The 18,874-nt window shown below is 43.7% G+C and overlaps 1 protein-coding gene across 2 annotated transcripts in view; it reads right to left on the bottom strand.

Annotated features, from left to right (window-relative positions):
- TP53BP2 (tumor protein p53 binding protein 2) overlaps window positions 1–18,874 on the bottom strand; it is a 317,637-nt gene that overhangs the window by 195,365 nt on the left and 103,398 nt on the right. For both annotated transcript variants that reach the window (XM_069233831.1, XM_069233830.1), the window contains exons 6-7: window positions 7,407–7,581; window positions 6,269–6,450 (exon numbers count right to left, since the gene is read on the bottom strand). In XM_069233831.1, coding sequence (XP_069089932.1) covers window positions 6,269–6,450; window positions 7,407–7,581 — 357 coding nt within the window. The remainder of the gene's footprint in view (window positions 1–6,268; window positions 6,451–7,406; window positions 7,582–18,874) is intronic.

The raw sequence follows: 18,874 nt of genomic DNA, 5'->3' as shown, positions 1-18,874 counted from the left end.
ACCAGCACGGCTGCTGTTCAGCATGGCTAAAAGTTTGCAGCTTAGAGTGGAGTGGTCTATAGTGGAGTGATGTGGAGGGGTGTATGGTGGAGTGATGTGGAGGGGTGTGGAGTGGTGTGAAGGGGCATAGAGCAGTGTCTCACAGAGTGGAGTAAAATGTTGTAGAGTGGAGGGGCACAGAATGGAGTGGCAGAGAGGGGAGTAGAGTAGCACAGAGGGGAGTAGAGTGGCACAGAGGGGAGTGGAGTGTAGAGTGGGGTGTATAGGAGAATGGAGTCAGGCACAGAGTGTAGTAAAGGGGTGTAGAGTGGAGTAAAAGGGGAGTGGAGTAAAGGAGCGGAGTAAGGGGGGGGCGCAGAGAGGAGTAAAGGGGAGTAGAGTATAGTGGCACAGAGTGGAGTAAAGTGGCATAGGGTGGAGTGCCATAGATAGGAGTAGAGTAAAATGGCATAAAACAGTAGAATAAAGTGTCTGAGTCGAGTGGCACAGAGTAGAATGGCGTATAGTGGATTAAAGTGTCACAACTAGGAGTGGAGCAGAGTGGCGCAGAGTGGCGAGTCGTAGTGTCGTTGATTGAAGCTGTGCAGAGGAGTAAATAGAGTGGAGTGACGTACAGTGGATGGGTGTAGCACGGAGTGGAGTAAAGTGTCATGGAGTGGAGTGCCGTGGAGTGGCATAGTGTAGAGCGCAGTAAGATGCAGTGGAATGGCACATGGTGGAGTAAAGTGGCACAGAGTAGGGTAAAGGGGCGCAGACTGGCACAAAGTGCCGCAGAGTGGAGCAAAGTGGTGTAGAGTGCAGTGGCCTAGAGTGGAGTGACAGAGTGTAGTAGTAGAGTGCAGTATCGTACAGCAGAGTGGAGTGGAGTAGAGTGACGGCATAAAGTGGAAGGGCATAGCATAGGGGGCAGCAGAGTGACCTAGTGAGCCGTGAAGTTGAGTGTTATAGAGTAGAAGGCAGCGTGGAGTTGAGTGGAGTATGCATGGTGTGGTAGCGCACTGGCATTACAGACGTTTTCGATTGAAATGGGCATTACATCTGCACAGAGATACAGTTTTACTGATAAAACTATAAAGTGCACAAACTGCGTGGAAATGACATCACCAAATGTATGATTTGTTTTGATCGTATTAAAATATCTGTTTCCACCGCACTTCAAAATTACAATAAAAATGTACTCCATTTGTGCTTTCATAATTCTGATATATCCTGAAATATTTGCGCAGTTCATTTAGAGACTTACATTTTGTTGTTGTGCTAGAAAAAATTACTTTCCTCTCAGATGGTTACCCACCAGCACTGTCACATAAATCCTCTCATTTTGAAGTCAGAAAAAAAAGTAACCACAAGTTACCTCGGAAGACAGAGTCCGGTATTTGACCTCTGTCTTTGAATGCACAGTAAGCCTGGCAAGATTAGGAATAAAATTTAAAGGCCTGTTTACAGAAAGTGAGCACTGGTGAAAGACTGTAAGGAGCGATTGTAAACAGGCTATGCACCTTGGGAGAAACAAAGACATGCTGGGCAGCCTAAAACACAGTCAACAAACCGAAAGCAAGCAAACGTGAGTTACAAACTACAAAGCCAATGGTAAGCAATACGAAGGATGCATTCCAAAGAAGCTTTCAGAAAGTCCCTAAAATGTCTTTGTAAACCAGATAGCAATGCTGCCTGGTAGGCTTCAACCTACAAAGAAACAATGAATCTCAACATGACCAGCTAAAATTATAATTCAGCATTACTTTATCAAAACAAACATCATCTCTAGCAGGTACTAACCATAACTCACTACAACTTGTAATACTGTGATAAAGAAAAACCTGTAGTTTCCATAAAGACTAATTATTTGATGCTTCAATCACTCTCTGTTCCTTGCTTTCACAACTAAACCAGTCCTTCCCCTTTTTGGAAGATTCCTATAAACAAAGCTTTTCAGTCTCTTCTTGAACTACCCTGATAGTTGTGTCCCTAAAGACTATTTAGTAAAACACTCCAAATTTTTATCCAGTAATAATCTGCTGTTCAAGCAAGTTACAAGATCATGTGTAAGGTAATTGTTACACATCAAGGGTAACTCAAATGTTATTCTGTCATGTTAACTAAAGCGTTACATGTAAATCACCTTGATGGAAGCAAATGTAAAGCACCTCTACACTGTAGAGGCACTATGTGAAACCGTTAAACTTTCACATTGATGTGCAATACACAAATTTAACAAAAAGCAACATGCACTTTCTTGGATGCATGCACATGTGGCCTGAAAGGAAAAAACAGCAACACAAAATAGAGAGGTCCACATGGACAAAGAATGGAATGGAAGTGTTTCCTAAGGACAGAGGCATCACTAGTGACAAAATTATGTACATAAAAAAGGCTTGGTACATCAAGTAGAAGTCAAATGACCAGATGAAACAGACTGTTGAGGGAGGTCTTCCAACCATCTAGAGTAAAATTCAAAAATGTGTGTGAAGGACTATTTTCCTGGTTATGTCAATCTCTAAAAAGATCGCCAGTAAAACAGATTAAGTCTAACAACTTTATCCATATTAAAAACACATGATTCTTTCGAGAAAATGGGTTGTAACTTCAAAGCCTTCATGGCAGGTATAACCGTGACAAAGTAGGAGTCTTGCAAGTCGCCAGTTTAACATTTAACGATGCCTTCAGAATCTCCAAGAAGTGAATAAGTCCACTAAAATGTCAGTGGCATTCACCCTTTTGCCCAATTTAATTAAGTAAAGAAAAAAAGACAAGAATGTGGTCTCATGTACAAATAAGCATGTTTAATGATTTTCCCAAAGTGTTCCATGTGATAACTTTGTGTTCCAAAGTAGTATTTTGCAAACTCACTGTTCAAAAACATATTTTCCAATAACATCATTGTTTTATTTTCCATGAAGTGTATTATTTCGACCAAAACATCTCATTATAAATATTTATATTACCTTAACATCCTTTCATCTCATTTCCATTCACATGCCCTTTTACCTATACTGCCAGTAGTTGTTATACAGTGTTATAGTGGACATTTATGAGGTACAGATGTTTATTTCCAGAACTTCACAAACATTTTTGAGGCACTGTTGAGTACTGTAGAATGTACAGATGACCGATTTAAAGGTGGTTTATTGTGCAATGTGGTTGTATATATGGCTCTAAGGTTGTACAGTGTTATACTCCTCACAGGAATCGGTTTGGTGCATTTTACAAAACCATGGAGGGTTGTCCACTGGTCCTGGCTGAAGGTATGTTATCAGTGGCTAATACACACCAGTCAACTTCCAGACTTCAAATGGTGGGTCATGTAAAGTGGATGATCCCATTACGGTGAATAGAGCTCAAACACTTTTTGGAGGGCGTTCAAAGGTTTTAACAATGAGTGACCGCATTAACGTTTTTAAATACATTTTGTTTGTAAGGTAGGTGAATGCCAGTAAACAAGAGTAACTTCCACTAAATGTTGGCGGGTTGCCACATATGCTGTGTGTCCTTCATTTTTTCAAAGGTTATGTCCATTATTACTTGATTGACGTTATTAAGTTGTGCTTAGATAAAACTTCTTGTTTGTAGTGCAAAATACCCTATAACATCACTTTAACCTCTTTTTCAGTAAATATGTAGTCTTGCACACGGACATACTTATGATTTTATTAGGTATCACAAAATTTACTCCTCATTTTATGTATCTCTAACCCCTTTCATTTTATCTATTTATCCACAAACGTTCATTTATCATTCCATAATATTCATAATATGTTTACATGAGTTAAATAACGTTTAAGTGAAAGTTAATAGAATTTTACTATTTGATAATATGTCGCCAAATAAATACATTCTTTAAAGCTAAATTCTGTTTTTTTTTGTGCAGCAGAATAGATTAATTCAATCTAAAATGTTATGGGGAAATAGTGTTATTATAAAACATGTTAGTGGAAAGTAATTTTTGTAAACAATGCTTTGGAAAACAATGTGATCACAGGCTACCCCTCAAAGTCCAGGTACAAAACCTAAGTCAATTGCTTTTTATGGAAGGCCTGGTAAAGTGCTTTCACTTTCTGGGACTTGTGTCACAATGCAACATTACACTGGCTCGTGAGACACCACAAACATTTTGCATCAAGAGGGGCAAGAAATTATAAATCCTCTTTATAGTAAACTAGGTTTCTTCTGATGTTGAAGGTTCAACTGCAGTTACCCTAGACGACAAAGTACTATTTTTACATATTTTCTTCCAATTGCAAATCTATATCTTTAACAGAAAAGACTACTTCCTTAAAGGCATAAGTAGCCACTGCACTACTTTTTGGATATTAACTACTGTTGCTGCTTTGGGGAAACACTCCTCATTCGCTCATATTTGCTCGTTAATAATGGAGTCTCTTAGTTTTTTTTTTTTTTTGCAAGAGATAGTGAAAACCAAATCACAACTAGATGCTCCTGATTTTAGCAATTAAGATACGGGGAGATGAATGTTTCCTGGTGAATCTACTGGGGCATGCGGTACTGAAGACAGTGAACCAATCTGAGCTACTCACCATTTCTCTCTTAAGTGTCTACCTTATTCAGATCTCCCACTATAAGGGGGATGGTGGTCCCACGTGAAGTAGAAGGCACAAGTAGACGTAGACTATGTTTGCAGTACATGCAGTACAGAACACCTCCACTTAATTTAAGACACATATGAAACAGTAATATATGTTACACTATAACATATTATTCTAATCATGTTCAGTCATATCTTTTACTTGCGTGAAAGAGGACGCAAATTCCTCTTTACCTGTAGCAGATTACCCTGTTTTCCATCCCTCAGAATTTGACATGCTTATGAGCTACACAGAAGTAAAACGGGAATAAGACCAGATTAAAAGTATTACAGAAAATGACTTGTATTACTCTTCATCATCACATTCCCCGATTTCAAACTTTAAAGCTACTTAAAATATAGAAATATTCTGTGGCTGGAACTTGAGCCCTGAGCTAGAAAACTTTTATAAAAGGCTCTAAAACAAACACCTCATGAGTTATTTTAAAATATATATTCTTTATAAGTTTACATATTTAGGACTCCAGGCTAATTACTTTCATTGCATTAGGATTTGTAAGTGTAATCTCTCCCATACGCTGAGGAAACGCTGAGGAAAGATTCTGTTTTCAAAAACAATCTTGTTCCCTGCAGTTCAAAATCAATGTCTTGCGTGAACATAATTGGGCATATATGTGCACCCCAGCCATCGAAAAATACAGTAAGCTGAAAACCTGACTCATGGAGGCAACTGCCACTTCCAGTACAATGCAGCAAGTGTAGGGAGAGCTCTTGGAGCCTTAGAGGGACAGGTGCCTTGGTTTAATAGATTTCCAATGTAATCCTTTCAGGCTGTCATTTTTGCCTAGATGGTAGACAGGTTTTTAACATTTTGCACATCAGATGTTGCCATGCAGACTTCAAAAATAACCTTTTTTGGAATTCCAACAGTCTACTCTTTGGAAAAATGGATAGGTTCCTGAAGGGTGTTTCCCATTATATGGCCATATGGCTACTGACACCATATATATGAATTTATTAACTAATATTTATAAGACATGTTCTGAGGTCCATGCAGGCAACAGGGGAATTATTCTAATGTGTATAACTATCAATATTCTTGTGATGTACAACATCCTGTTACTTATTAGGCGAAGAAAGGGGAGATCCCTGCTTTTAGGGTCAGAAAGGGAAGTCAGACACAGCAAACATATAATAAGTGCCTGATAGCATAACTTAGAAGACCGAACAAAAAGGAACAGAAGGACTTTAGAGATATGAACTTGTCAAGTGAGAAAGCTAAGGTGGGAGTGGGTGTGACGGAGCATGACATCATGAGCTGAGCAGAGCTGAGGGATGTGACAGCGGAAGAAGCTTGAAAAGAGGTAGTTCGTGAGGAAGACATTTCTGAGAACAAGGTGGGAAGGAGATCAGCCGTAAGCCTGAGAAGAGTGTAGCAGTGGAGAATCAGGGTGAATGAGACTACTGTTGGGAGGAGAATGCTTTGATAGGGAAGAGACAAGAATGAATTTGATGATGAGTGAGGAAGTGTGCAGCAATGTGGAAAGTAAAGCAGAATGTGACGTGGCTGTTGAAGGTAGGCAGTAGCCATTGGGCGTTGGAGGATGTCTTTCCTGTTAAGGAAAAAGAAAGCCATAAGAATCTTGGCGGTGCGGTGGAAGATTAGATATTTTCTAGGCAGCATTAGAACAGTGCCATAAAAAGGATCTTCACCACAGCCATTACCTGCAGTTCCTTGTAGAGACGGTCCAACTCTGCTACAGCCGACTGGTTGTCATGATACCCATCAATCTTGCCATTCTTCAGCATCTCTAGTTGTCTATTAAGTTCTTCCACCTTGGACACAGCAATCATCAACTCCTTCTGCTTCTGCTGGAACATGCTGTTCATTTGTTCTATTTCCTCCACTAGCAGACATCAAAAAAGAAACCTCAACTGTGGGAAACTCCAACAAAGTATCACAACACCTTCGGCTAGATAAAAAATCATCTCAAAAGGCACCAAGAACTACTGCAATGCTGAGCTGTTTATAGTGACAACTTACGTGTTGTTACATGTATGTAGGCTCCCAGATATATCAATCACAATGACTATAACAAATCACAATACTTTAAAGAGAACATGAAAACCTGAAGACATTATTGCAGGTACTTTGTTTTCTTTTTTCAGGCCAGACAGTTGGTTAGCTATGTGCTTCCAGGCCAATGAGTGTAGCCCTCTCACCTAACCCAATGCTCCAGTCTGAATTGGTCAGACAGTGCATAAACTGCATAAATGACAATGGTCTTCAGTCTATTGCCTGCAGACAAGCAGGTAACAATCTACAGGCGGAGAGGCATGTAGCTATGTATAGTGTATTTTAAATGTCTCAGAGGAAGCAGGATGTTTTGGAAGGTGGAGGAAGCAGGTAATGTACCATACAATCAGGTCCATGAGGTTGCAGTCTGGAGTGCAAGGACCAGGGAAGAATAAAAAGGAACTGTATTTTAGGATGGGTGAGGAAGGGCACCAGAAGGGGTATGGTTTGTATGGTAAGTGCACCAATTGCAGTTTGATAGCAGGGGGTGGTAATCTAAGGGTGGTAAATTAGAAACAACACATTTTACAGATGTTAAGAAAAGATAATGGCTTAATCAAGGAAAATTCTGGCAATGTAAGATGAGAAAGATTTAGGTACACCAAGTTGCGGCATCCATTCATTTTTATTCACTGTACATCACCTCAGAAAATCGTTACATTTTTCACTAAATGCCAAATGAATAAGTAAAGCTTCATGCATTAGTCGCCTCTTATGCAACACTAAAGCCAAAAGATAACTCCTATTTTCCTTCACCCCCATAATAAAGCTTTGCTCAGTGCTCACCAAGCTTTCCATTGCTGAGTCGTTTCTGTTCCACATGGCCTTTGAGAGCTCGCACTTTCTTAAGCTTAGCTTCCTGATTTTCTGCAATCTCCCGTAACCTTCGAAGCTTCTCTTGCTCAGCAGCCTGATGCTGCTGCCGCTGATCCTGCTGTTTTAGGTACTTCAATCGTTGCTCCTAAATCAAGAAGCACAAAACAATCATTCTGCAAAGCAGCAAATAGATAAAACAGGTGCCTGGTGTTATGCTGCATACAACAAGGTTTATGTACAACAAAAAGGTACAATACAAAAATACACGTGGCTCTCCACTACAATCTCCTTGTAGAAAAGTGGATTATTGTTTGCCATGGTTGTCAGACCTCACCATGTAATAATGTCACAATCTTTATCAGGTCTAGTTAGATTTACTTAAGAAAAAGCTCAACCCTGGATGGCTGTGGCACAGAGCAGTCAGGCTTAATTATAGAATCATGTGTAAAGCATTCAGACGTAGTAAAACAGTCAAAATTAAGACATATTAAACAGTCAAAAAGTAAGACACATAAAACAATAAAAATCTGTCACCACTTTATAAAAAGCAGAGTGTATGTTGTGCTTTAAATAGACATTAATACGACACAAAACCATCAAGAGGAACTGAAAATATTATTTTTCGAATGCTAAGTAAAATACTTTTATCCTTTAGATCAGTGGTTCTTAACCTGTGGTTTGGGGACACCGGGGGAGGGGGCCTACAGGGCTGGTCAGTGAAGACTACTCAATGGAGTACGTGGATGCTTGGAAAATTAAATAGTAAATTTAACAGATAAATTAAGTGAATATAAACAAAGAAGGAAAATTGACAATTTTTAATTTTAAAACGATCTGTAAATGTGGAAGAATCTGAAATTAGAAGCTGAAAATTAAGTTAGTATCCTCAGATTGATTCGTGGAAGCCGTGTAAGTGCATCAGAAATGATACAGTATGGTCGAATAGTGGCCACAATTGAATTTAGAAAAACTCCAACCGTCCTACTAAAATTAACATTTTGATTGTTTTATATTTGCTCATGAATTAAATTAAATATCTAGCTATTTGTGTATTTGTTCGATGAATGTTTGTTTCTGTATATTTAGTGTATTGTTTTGTGGTTTTGAAAATGCATAGGCAAGGGTTCTCGGTTTCCAGTAATGATTAAACGGGGGGCCACGGATTAAAAACAATTATCCAGTGGGGGTCCACAGAAGTCAAAAGTTCAAAAACCACTGCTTCAGATGCAATAAATTGTTACAAAAGGTTAGCTGCCAACAGTCTGAAACGCTTTTTTCAATCTTCTAAGACAAGCCATAACCAGCAAGGAACCACTCAGGTCCCGAGGGACAGGTTACTTGCCATAGTCAGCAGTCTTAGGGCCTTCAGTGTACTTTTCTCCTTTAACAAAGCCCAGCCAAGAAGTGGTCCTGTTGCTGGGGATGAAAGATTCGGAGGATGATGACGAGATGCAGTGAAATTTTCCTATGGCCACAATAGAGTACACAAACTTAAGGGTTCTTTCTGGCCTCAGGACTCGGTCTCCACGTTGCAGCAAGGGAGTCCAGTGCAGGTCCAGTGGCCACTGGTCAACTGGTCTCCTGGATACAGCAGGTTCTGAGGTTGCTTACAGGTAAGCAAATCCTTTTCTTTGAGGGTACCAGCATCTACTTCAACTTTGGCTATGGCACACAGGGGTTTGGGGACACTTCAGGGTGGTCTGCACTCAGTGGGCCAGGAGGCACTTTGTTGTCAAGTGGCAGGCAGACGTCCCTCGAAGTAGGGCTTTCAATGGGTGCAGGTTTCTTTAGCTTTTGGAAGCTTTTCTCACGCTTGAAAGGAGGTTAGCCACCTAGACAGTGGAGTCAAGTATTTCGCCCTGGCACAAGGGGACCTATTTTCCATGAGTTGGCAGAGCAAGCACAATCCCCTTCGTGGGTGATTTGTGTGCAGCGGGTGCAGCCCAATCTTTGGAGCAGCCTCTCTTTACTGGGTCCAGGGAGCAGCAGGGCACTTCTTTTTCCAGTCCAGTAGAGATCTGAGGACTGTGGGTCTGCGATGCTACTTTTATACCATCATCGCATTTGTGGGAGGGAAAGACACACTAGCCAATGGAGCAATAGTTCACACAAGGCTACCCTTTCCAATTTAATCACTTCCAGAGGGTTTAGCCACCAAAACAATCATCTCACAACAACCCTCTGTACCCAAATCTAAAATGGCGGAAGCCTTTGTTCCCTTTGAGGATCTCTGGTCATACCCTGGGGGCCGAACCCAGCATATTGAGCCACTTCTCTTGGCAAACCAGTTCTACAACTGGTTTCTCTCTCTACAGAAGGTGCCAGACTGTCCACCTACACGTAGGAGTGGGTAGGCAAAGGTATGTTTGCAATCTGCTTCACGGAGGCAGTAGCCTCTTTAAAGCTGTGCCATTTTGGCCACAGCCCGGTAGTCATCATGCTGGAGGCTGGCTCACTTCCGCTCTGTGAGGAAGACACTCTTTTAGCATGTTCACCCCAATATTTCTGACTGATACTGATGGCGACTGACCCTTACTGTGGCCCAGGCTCTGCTTGACAGGTCCAGGGCCAGTGCTCTGAATAAAAGGTATATGGTCAAATGATGTTATAATTCTAAGTGGCAATGACAGACCCTGTAAGTCCCTAATAGACAACAGGGCAAGGGGGATTCAAACTATCTATAACTCCCTAGTATATATTAGGGCCTGGATGTTTAGAGGCCCAAGTAGACTTCCTGCACTGGAGTGCGCATTGCTGTTTCCCTGCTGTCCTTTTTAAAGGCAGCACTGTTTTGCAGACGTCTTTTAAAAACAAATGTATGCAAATTCGACTTTGGAATTAAAGGTACTTCCTAAGTATTAATCTACCTTATTTCTACATATAGGTCACCCCCAAGGTCTCCCCTAGATGCCCCATGGGTGGGGTGTCATTCAACTATAAGCAGGGGCATTATTATGTTTACATGCCCTGGTGAGGGGAAAAACTGCACCTTTTCATCCCCCCCAGTGCAGAGCTTTATGGGACAAGAAGATGCCACACTTTGGAGGACGCTGTCAAACCTCTGGGTGCTCACTGGACAGAATTCCCACTGACTGTCCCCCAAGATAATTGAATAAAAGTGGCTGATGTGCATCGGAATTCAGATCTGCTGCCTAAAACCATAAGGACTGCCCTGCTGAAACACTGATTTGCAACCCAGAGGCCTGCACACTTAAGGTCTACCTGTCGCACACTGGAACCACAGGCCAAAGGACTTTGTATTGCTTCAAAAAGGACTCAGGAGTGGCCTCCCTGAAGCAACAAGTTAAAAGAGCATTTCTGCACCAACTTCCACAAAAGTCTCCAGCATGGAGTGCGCCCAGTGGACTTGCAAGGATTTGGCCAGGTGCATTGCTGGAATTGCAGTCCCAACATCAGAGATTCTGGAACCTTGGATTGGGATTGTGGATCACTTTCCTGCATCAAACATCCACAAAAGTCCCTAGCCTGGAGTGCGTCCAGTGGACTTGCAAGGGGAACTTTGTGGGAACTGTAGTCCCAACGTCCCAAGGAGCAACTCTGAGATTCTGGAACCTTTAATTAGGATTGTGGACCACTTTCCTGCATCGAGAAACATTTCTGGAAGTAAGTGCAAAGTTTTACATTACAGGCAGCTAGAACTTCTGACTGTGTCCCACTCCAGTGCAACTCTCCCTCTACGCGCTATTGGCTTCTAAGCGCTAGTTACCTTTAATCTTTAGAAATTAATCTCCTAGTTCCCCATAGTGGACTTTTGTCATTTTTGTGTCATTTTAAAGATAAAAATATTTACTATTTTTATAACTTGATGTGGGATTTTTATCGTGTGTTGTGTCTTACTTATTTACTGTAATAGGAGATGGGTATGTAAAGCATTTAAATACACTGAGGTAAGCCTGGCTGTTCATTGCCAATCCACCAGGGGTTGAGCCAAGGGCTATTTTGTGGGACCTTGACAGGCACAACCCTGTGTTGGCGGTGTATTGCTAGTGGTAGGTGTGTACTTAGCCCTACTAATGCCCAGCCTCTAACACTCTCCTAATCAATTATCTTTGTTCCTTGTCCCTGGGAGTGCTTCCTAACAGGGGAGCAGCATTTTGTCTCGAGTGACAGCTGCTGCAGATATTCAGGCAAAGCTACCGAAGGTGTGGCCAACAAAGAACTTGCTAATTTAATCTTTCTATTAAAAGGTACCTTAAATCTTATCTAAGCAGTGAGTTTGATTTAACGTAACGATTAATGTGATACCTTTGGTGGTCCCAAATTGAAAGTAGCACTTAGTGCGGTGGCCAGTGAAACTTCATTTTAGCCAATGGGACCACTAGCTTTGCTATGGTTACAACAGGAATTTTTACTGCTGGGGCACGTTAAAAATAAAAGGAGCACACCTGTCTTTTTTAAGATTAAGAACCCTGCCTGGTGGGCTACTAAGGCCTTTGCTACAGGTGGCTTACTAATATTAATTAAAAAAGGAAGGTTTTGACGTGGCAAAAGGATTTATTTTGCCATGCTGAGTTAGCAGGCTTAAAGCTGCTCAACTGGTCAGAAGCAGGCCTAGAGTCACATTTTTATCTTGTGACTTACTGGTGGCACAGTTAAGGGCTGCAGTGCATTAGTAATATTTAACTTACTAGTCCTGGGTACCTTGTACTACATACTAAGATCTTATAAGTTAAATGAGCAAACCTTATATTAGCCAATGTACAGATACTTGGGGGGGGGGGGGGGGGGGTGGGAGGCGCACATGCACAGTGACCTGGACAGCAGGGCCAGGGCACTGCGGAGTCAAAAAATCAGTCAAAAAACCTGGGGAGGGGTGATCATAGAAAAAGAGGCCCTTTCCTACACTCCATATATCTTTTCAATCCATGTGCCTTAACACCACCAAAATGGAGCACTTGTTAATTGGTGCCACTCAAAATTGCTACTTCTAAAACATCAAGAACTTTTAACATTTGTAAAATATTCCTCACTACACTGTGAAAAAATGTAAACACTATTATCTGTGCTTCACTTCTCCTGCCAAATGTCACTGCAACCAAAGCTGAGATCCTTACTCCCACCCATTCTCATCTTATCCTAAAGTTCTCCTCTGCATCCAAAGCCTGCTTTTTACCCCCAGATCTCATAAATGGCACAAGTTACCCTTCTTCCTGCATTCCTTTCTCACTATGCTCCACGTAGCTATGTTCATATTTTAATGCATTCATACTGCTAACTCCACTTCCACTTAAGCCTCATCTTTACAGTAATCGGTTTTCTGTGCTCACATGTTTGAAAGATGCATTCAATCTTACTCTTTTACTAGTGCTTATCCTGGTTCTTTTTTCTATGGCAACCCGAGGACAGCCATTACTCTCTGCGACATAATGAGCAAGTTACTTACCTTCAGTAACGCTCTTTCTGTTAGTTACGCTAACTGCAGATTCCTCACCTTCGGAATATTCCCCAGGCGCAAGACTAGAACCAGAAAATTTTCAGCACTACCTCTGTGTGCCAGAAGGTGGCACCATGAGGCTCTGCACCTACGTCTTTCTGCTAAGGAAGTAACGCTCAGAACTACATCTAGACGCTACTTGACGAAGCTGATGTCCGGTGCTTTCTGGGCTGTTCACAACCACAGACGCAGAGCCCAAAAGAAAATTGACTTAGACCAGTCTGCAGATCACAGTATTCTGACCTTTTAAAGCGGAAAAGAGCCCAGTTCACAGGACTGGGAGGATTAAAGGGTTGAGGAGGAATCTGCAGCTAGAGTATCTACCAGAAGGATTATGGTACTTATCCTACAAACATCCATTTGTTGTATGTGACGCTGTAGATTCACATTGTAAGGAAATGCCTCCTTGGCATGGTTACCCCCTGACTTTTTGCCTTTGCTGATGCTAAGTTTTGATTTGAAAGTGTGCTGAGGCCTGCTAACCAGGCCCCAGCACCAGTGTTCTTTCCCTAACCTGTACTTTTGTTTCCACAATTGGCACACCCTGGCATCCAGGTAAGTCCCTTGTAACTGGTACCCCTGGTACCAAGGGCCCTGATGCCAGGGAAGGTCTCTAAGGGATGCAGCATGTCTTATGCCACCCTGGGGACCCCTCACTCAGCACAGACACACTGCTTGCCAGCTTGTGTGTGCTAGTGAGGACAAAACGACTAAGTCGACATGGCACTCCCCTCAGGGTGCCATGCCAACCTCACACTGCCTACAGGTATAGATAAGTCACCCTTCTAGCAGGCCTTACAGCCCTAAGGCAGGGTGCACTATACCATAGGTGAGGGCATAAGTGCATGAGCACTATGCCCCTACAGTGTCTAAACAAAACCTTAGACATTGTAAGTGCAGGGTAGCCATAAGAGTATATGGTCTGGGAGTCTGTCATGCACAAACTCCACAGCACCATAATGGCTACACTGAAAACTGTGAAGTTTGGTATCAAACTTCTCAGCACAATAAATGCACACTGATGCCAGTGTACATTTTATTGTAACATACACCCCAGAGGGCACCTTAGATGTGCCCCCTGAAACCTTAACCGACTACCCGTGTAGGCTGACTAGTTTTAGCAGCCTGCCACACACCAGACATATTGCTGGCCACATGGGGAGAGTGCCTTTGTCACTCTGTGGCTAGTAACAAAGCCTGTACTGGGTGGAGGTGCTTCACACCTCCCCCTGCAGGAACTGTAACACCTGGCGGTGAGCCTCAAAGGCTCACCCCCTTTGTTACAGCACCACAGGGCACTCTAGCTAGTGGAGTTGCCCGCCCCCTCCGGCCACGGCCCCACTTTTGGCAGCAAAGCCGGAGGAGATAATGAGAAAAACAAGGAGGAGTCACTGGCCAGTCAGGACAGCCCCTAAGGTGTCCTGAGCGGAGGTGACTAACTTTTAGAAATCCTCCATCTTGCAGATGGAGGATTCCCCCAATAGGATTAGGGATGTGCCCCCCTCCCCTCAGGGAGGAGGCACAAAGAGGGTGTAGCCACCCTCAGGGCTAGTAGCCATTGGCTACTAACCCCCCAGACCTAAACACACCCCTAAATTCAGTATTTAGGGGCTCCCCAGAACCTAGGAACTCAGATTCCTGCAACCTAAGAAGAAGAGGACTGCTAAGCTGAAAAACCCTTCAGAGAAGACGGAGACACCAAGTGCTTTGGCCCCAGCTCTACCGGCCTGTCTCCCCACTTCTAAAGACACTGCTCCAGCGACGCTTTCCACAGGGACCAGCGACCTCTGAAGTCTCAGAGGACTGCCCTGCATCTAGAAGGACCAAGAACTCCAGAGGATAGCGGCTCTGTTCACCCAAGACTGCGACTTTGCAACAAAGAAGCCACTTTGAAACAACTTGCGTTTCCCGCCGGAAGCGTAAGACTTGACACTCTGCACCCGACGCCCCCGGCTCGACTTGTGGAGAACAACCACTTCAGGGAGGACTCCCCGGCAACTACGAGACCGTGAGTAGCCAGAGTTGACCCCCCCCCTGAGCCCCCACAGCGACGCCTGCAGAGGGAATCCCGAGGCTCCCCCTGACCGCGACTGCCTGCTTCAAAGATCCAACGCCTGGTAAAGACTCTGCACCCGCAGCCCCCAGGGCCTGAAGGATCCGACCTCCAGTGCAGGAGCGACCCCCAGGTGGCCCTCTCCCTTGCCCAGGTGGTGGCTACCCCGAGGAGCCCCCCCCCCCCTTGCCTGCATCGCTGAAGAGTCCCCTTGGTCTCCCATTGATTTCTATTGAGAACCCAACGCTTGTTTGCACACTGCACCCGGCCGCCCCCGTGCTGCTGAGGGTGTACTTTCTGTGTGGACTTGTGTCCCCCCCGGTGCCCTACAAAACCCCCCTGGTCTGGCCTCTGAAGACGTGGGTACTTACCTGCTGGCCGACTGGAACCGGGGCACCCCCTTCTCCATTGAAACCTATGCGTTTTGGGCACCACTTTGACCTCTGCACCTGACCGGCCCTGAGCTGCTGGTGTGGTAACTTTGGGGTTGCTCTGAACCCCCAACGGTGGGCTACCTTGGACCCAAACTTGAACCCCGTAGGTGGTTTACTTACCTGCAAAAACTAACAAACACTTACCTCCCCCAGGAACTGTTAAAAATTGCAGTGTCTAGTTTTAGAATAGCTTATTGCCATTTGTGTGAAAACTGTATATGCTATTTTGCTAATTCAAAGTTCATAAAGTACCTACCTGCAATACCTTTCATTTGAAGTATTACATGTAAATCTTGAACCAGTGGTTCTTAAAATAAACTAAGAAAATATATTTTTCTATACAAAAACCTATTGGCCTGGAACTGTCTCTGAGTGTGTGTTCCTCATTTATTGCCTGTGTGTGTACAACAAATGCTTAACACTACCCTCTGATAAGCCTACTGCTCGACCACTCCACCACAAAATAGAGCATTAGAATTATCTCTTTTTGCCACTATCTTACCTCTAAGGGGAACCCTTGGACTCTGTGCATACTATTCCTTACTTTGAAATAGTGCATACAGAGCCAACTTCCTACACACATGCTCCGCATACTTCTGCCATCTAGTGTTGGGCTCAGACTGTTGCAATTCTTGTTCTTTGAAGAAGTCTTTCAACTCACAAGGTTTTAGCGATGCCTCCTTTTGTCATTAAGAAGCATGTGCACCGCCTCCACTGTTCTATTGTTCTTTGCACAGTGGAGAGCAGGCACAGAGAAGTGAGCAAAATAAAATGGTAGCCATGCGTATAGTCTATTTTGAAGGTTGAAAAGGAGGAGGAGGGTGGGCCATGTGAATCTACAGCACTACAAAGAACAAACACATGCTTGCAGGGTAAGTTAACATAATCCATTTGTAGAATGTATGGCTAAAGATACACATGCTGTGTATAGACTATAAAGCAGTACTGCCACAGCAGTTGCTGACCAGTGGACAGTGCAGTCTGAAACAGAGTTCTAAGGACAGTTTGACCAACTCTAGCTCGCTGCCTTTCAAGAATATCCACACAATAATGCTTTGTGAATGTGTGTGGAGTGGACCATGTGGCAGTTTTATAGATGTCTGCTATGGGTCTTTGCCAAACAAAACCCACAGAGCCACCGCCGCTTCCAGACGGAGAGTGGCCTGGGGTGGGAAGGTCGGGTTCTATTAGCTTTAAGGTAAGAGATTATTTTACAATCCACACAGCAATACCCACATAGATATGGGGTGACCCATAAAAGGCTGGGCAAGAGCAAAAAAAGGGTGCAGTTTTTTGCAGAAAAACTTGGTCCCACTTATATAATATGTGGGAGGGCGCTTAACATCAAGTATGTGAAGTGCTCTTTCAGCAACTAAGTTCGGCCATGAGAAGAGAACTGTGAGCTTGAGTATTTGATTTAGGTGGAATGAAGATACCACCTTAGACATTAACTTAGAGTTGGTTCCAAGAACCACTCTGTCAATATTTTTTTTGTTTTACATTTTTTTTTAATGTAACCACTTTAAATAACAACATCAAGAAATGTGGTGTTGAGTAAACATACGGGAAGCGCAGTATGGCAAAATACAGTAAAGCAATTTGCAGTTGGCTATACACAGGTATCATGTCATCACGGCATCAACAATTATACATTAGTACTTTCCGCCACCATGCTTCAGTTTCAAGTATCAGTACCACCGTTACGAGACGCTCTGTGATATGCGTGTGTTCCCGGGACTGATATGTCATTCTGGCTATTCCCCACGCTCTCAAACGCGTAATAATTGATTCATCTGCCCCATATTTCATTTTTTTTTAATTGGGGGCAACCCCTACTGGCATATGTTACCTTCTCTGCAGCCATTTAGAGGTCCATGCCTTTCTTCCCACCCTGTCAATACTGACCTTGAAGAATGGTTCCTTTAGTGTGAGGGCCTGTAATTCACTGATAAGTCTAAGGGACGTAATGGCTACAAGGCAACTTTAAAGGAGAGGCACTTCAAAGGAAACAAATGTAGAGGCTCAAAAGAAGGTCTCATGAGTCTGGAAAGGACAACAGTCAAATTCCAGACAGGGACAGAAAACATCCTTGGTTGGACTTTTGAAGATGTAAAAGGTAGCAAATCATGTCTCGAACAATAGGTATAAGAGAGTTTGTGGTTTGGGGTACAGTAGAGGACAAACCACTTCCACATAGGAGGTGCATGAGGGTGGCCTTTGGGCTTTCTTGAATATGTTGATGCACTCTCGTAGTAAGTTAAGGTAAAATAACTCTAGGAACTCAGGAGCCAGATAGCTAGGTTGAGCTGCCTGGGGTCTGGGCATATAACTGTACGGGTTAGGTGTTAGAAAGTCCAGCCTGTTGAGGAGTTTCTCATGTAGGTTGATGGACTTCTCTAGAAGGGTTGAGAATCACGGTTGTCTTGCCCAGACGGGAGCCACAAGGATGAGGGTGGTTTGCCTGAGCTTCTTCACCACATACGGTATAAGTGGGAGAGGAGGAAAAGCAAATGCAGAGATCCCTGACCAGTTCAACCACAGAGCCACCGGAGGTGAGGGAGAAGGTGGTGAAGAACTTTAGGCAGGGAAGTCTGTTGCAGCCTGGACAGAGACATCTGCTTAGATGCCAACACATGGTTTCACACTCGAGGGCTGCTGAGGGTGAGGTTCTTGGCTGGATGCCTTCTCAGCGCCAATGTCTTGCTTCCATGTCGACCACAGGCCAAGGGCTGTGGCGCACTTGAGAGTAGAGGCGGTGTATGCACTGGGCTCCATGTCTGTCTGCCAGAATGGTCATACTCTGCTTGGACATGCAGTCACTTATGGGTTTTGGAAGAGGCTTGGGTGTCGACCATATTCTGCGTGGTCTTCAGATGAGGCTCAGGGTCGAAAGAGGTGGACCGAACGTCCTCAGGAGTGTCTCTCTCCTTGGTCACCGAGGAATCTGAGCATATGATCTTGGGGCTGGCTTGGCTTGGTGTGCCAGAAGATCCAGTGACTCGGATTCTTCTACTTCAGCGCCAAGCAGGTCTGCCTTGCCAAAGAAGTACGGAGTCTTCTGAAGAGTGATACCTTTTGTTGTACGCCCACTGCCTGTCTCTTCACTGAAGACTGTTCTTCTTGTTTCTAAAAACTGAGCAAGATTCACTTCACAGCGGCTCTCGTCATTCTCTGGCGAGTGCCAGAGGTTACAGGCAGCATGGAGTAATTGAAATGGCACTGAAGGCATCTCTTGAAGGGCTTCTGCTCCATTATCTCTGCGTGTCCTCCTTCTATGACTTGGTGAGGAGAATGCACTGACACGAAGGGCTCCACAGGCCTGCAGGCACAGTTGATCAACGATAAGGAAGTCAACGATTGAAGCGGAGGTCGCAGAAACTGAAAGAGCATTAATAGGTCTTACTCTTTTCAGTGACAGGAAGAAAAGACAATGAGCTCCGGGGCCACAACGGTAAATGTCAACCCCGTCAATACAGAGAACAGCGCTGATACACAT

The sequence above is a fragment of the Pleurodeles waltl genome, chromosome 5, assembly GCF_031143425.1.
Source record: "Pleurodeles waltl isolate 20211129_DDA chromosome 5, aPleWal1.hap1.20221129, whole genome shotgun sequence".
Taxonomy (NCBI): domain Eukaryota; kingdom Metazoa; phylum Chordata; class Amphibia; order Caudata; family Salamandridae; genus Pleurodeles; species Pleurodeles waltl.
The sequence above is the reverse complement of the archived record's forward strand: the minus strand, read 5'-3'. Positions and strand labels throughout refer to the sequence as shown.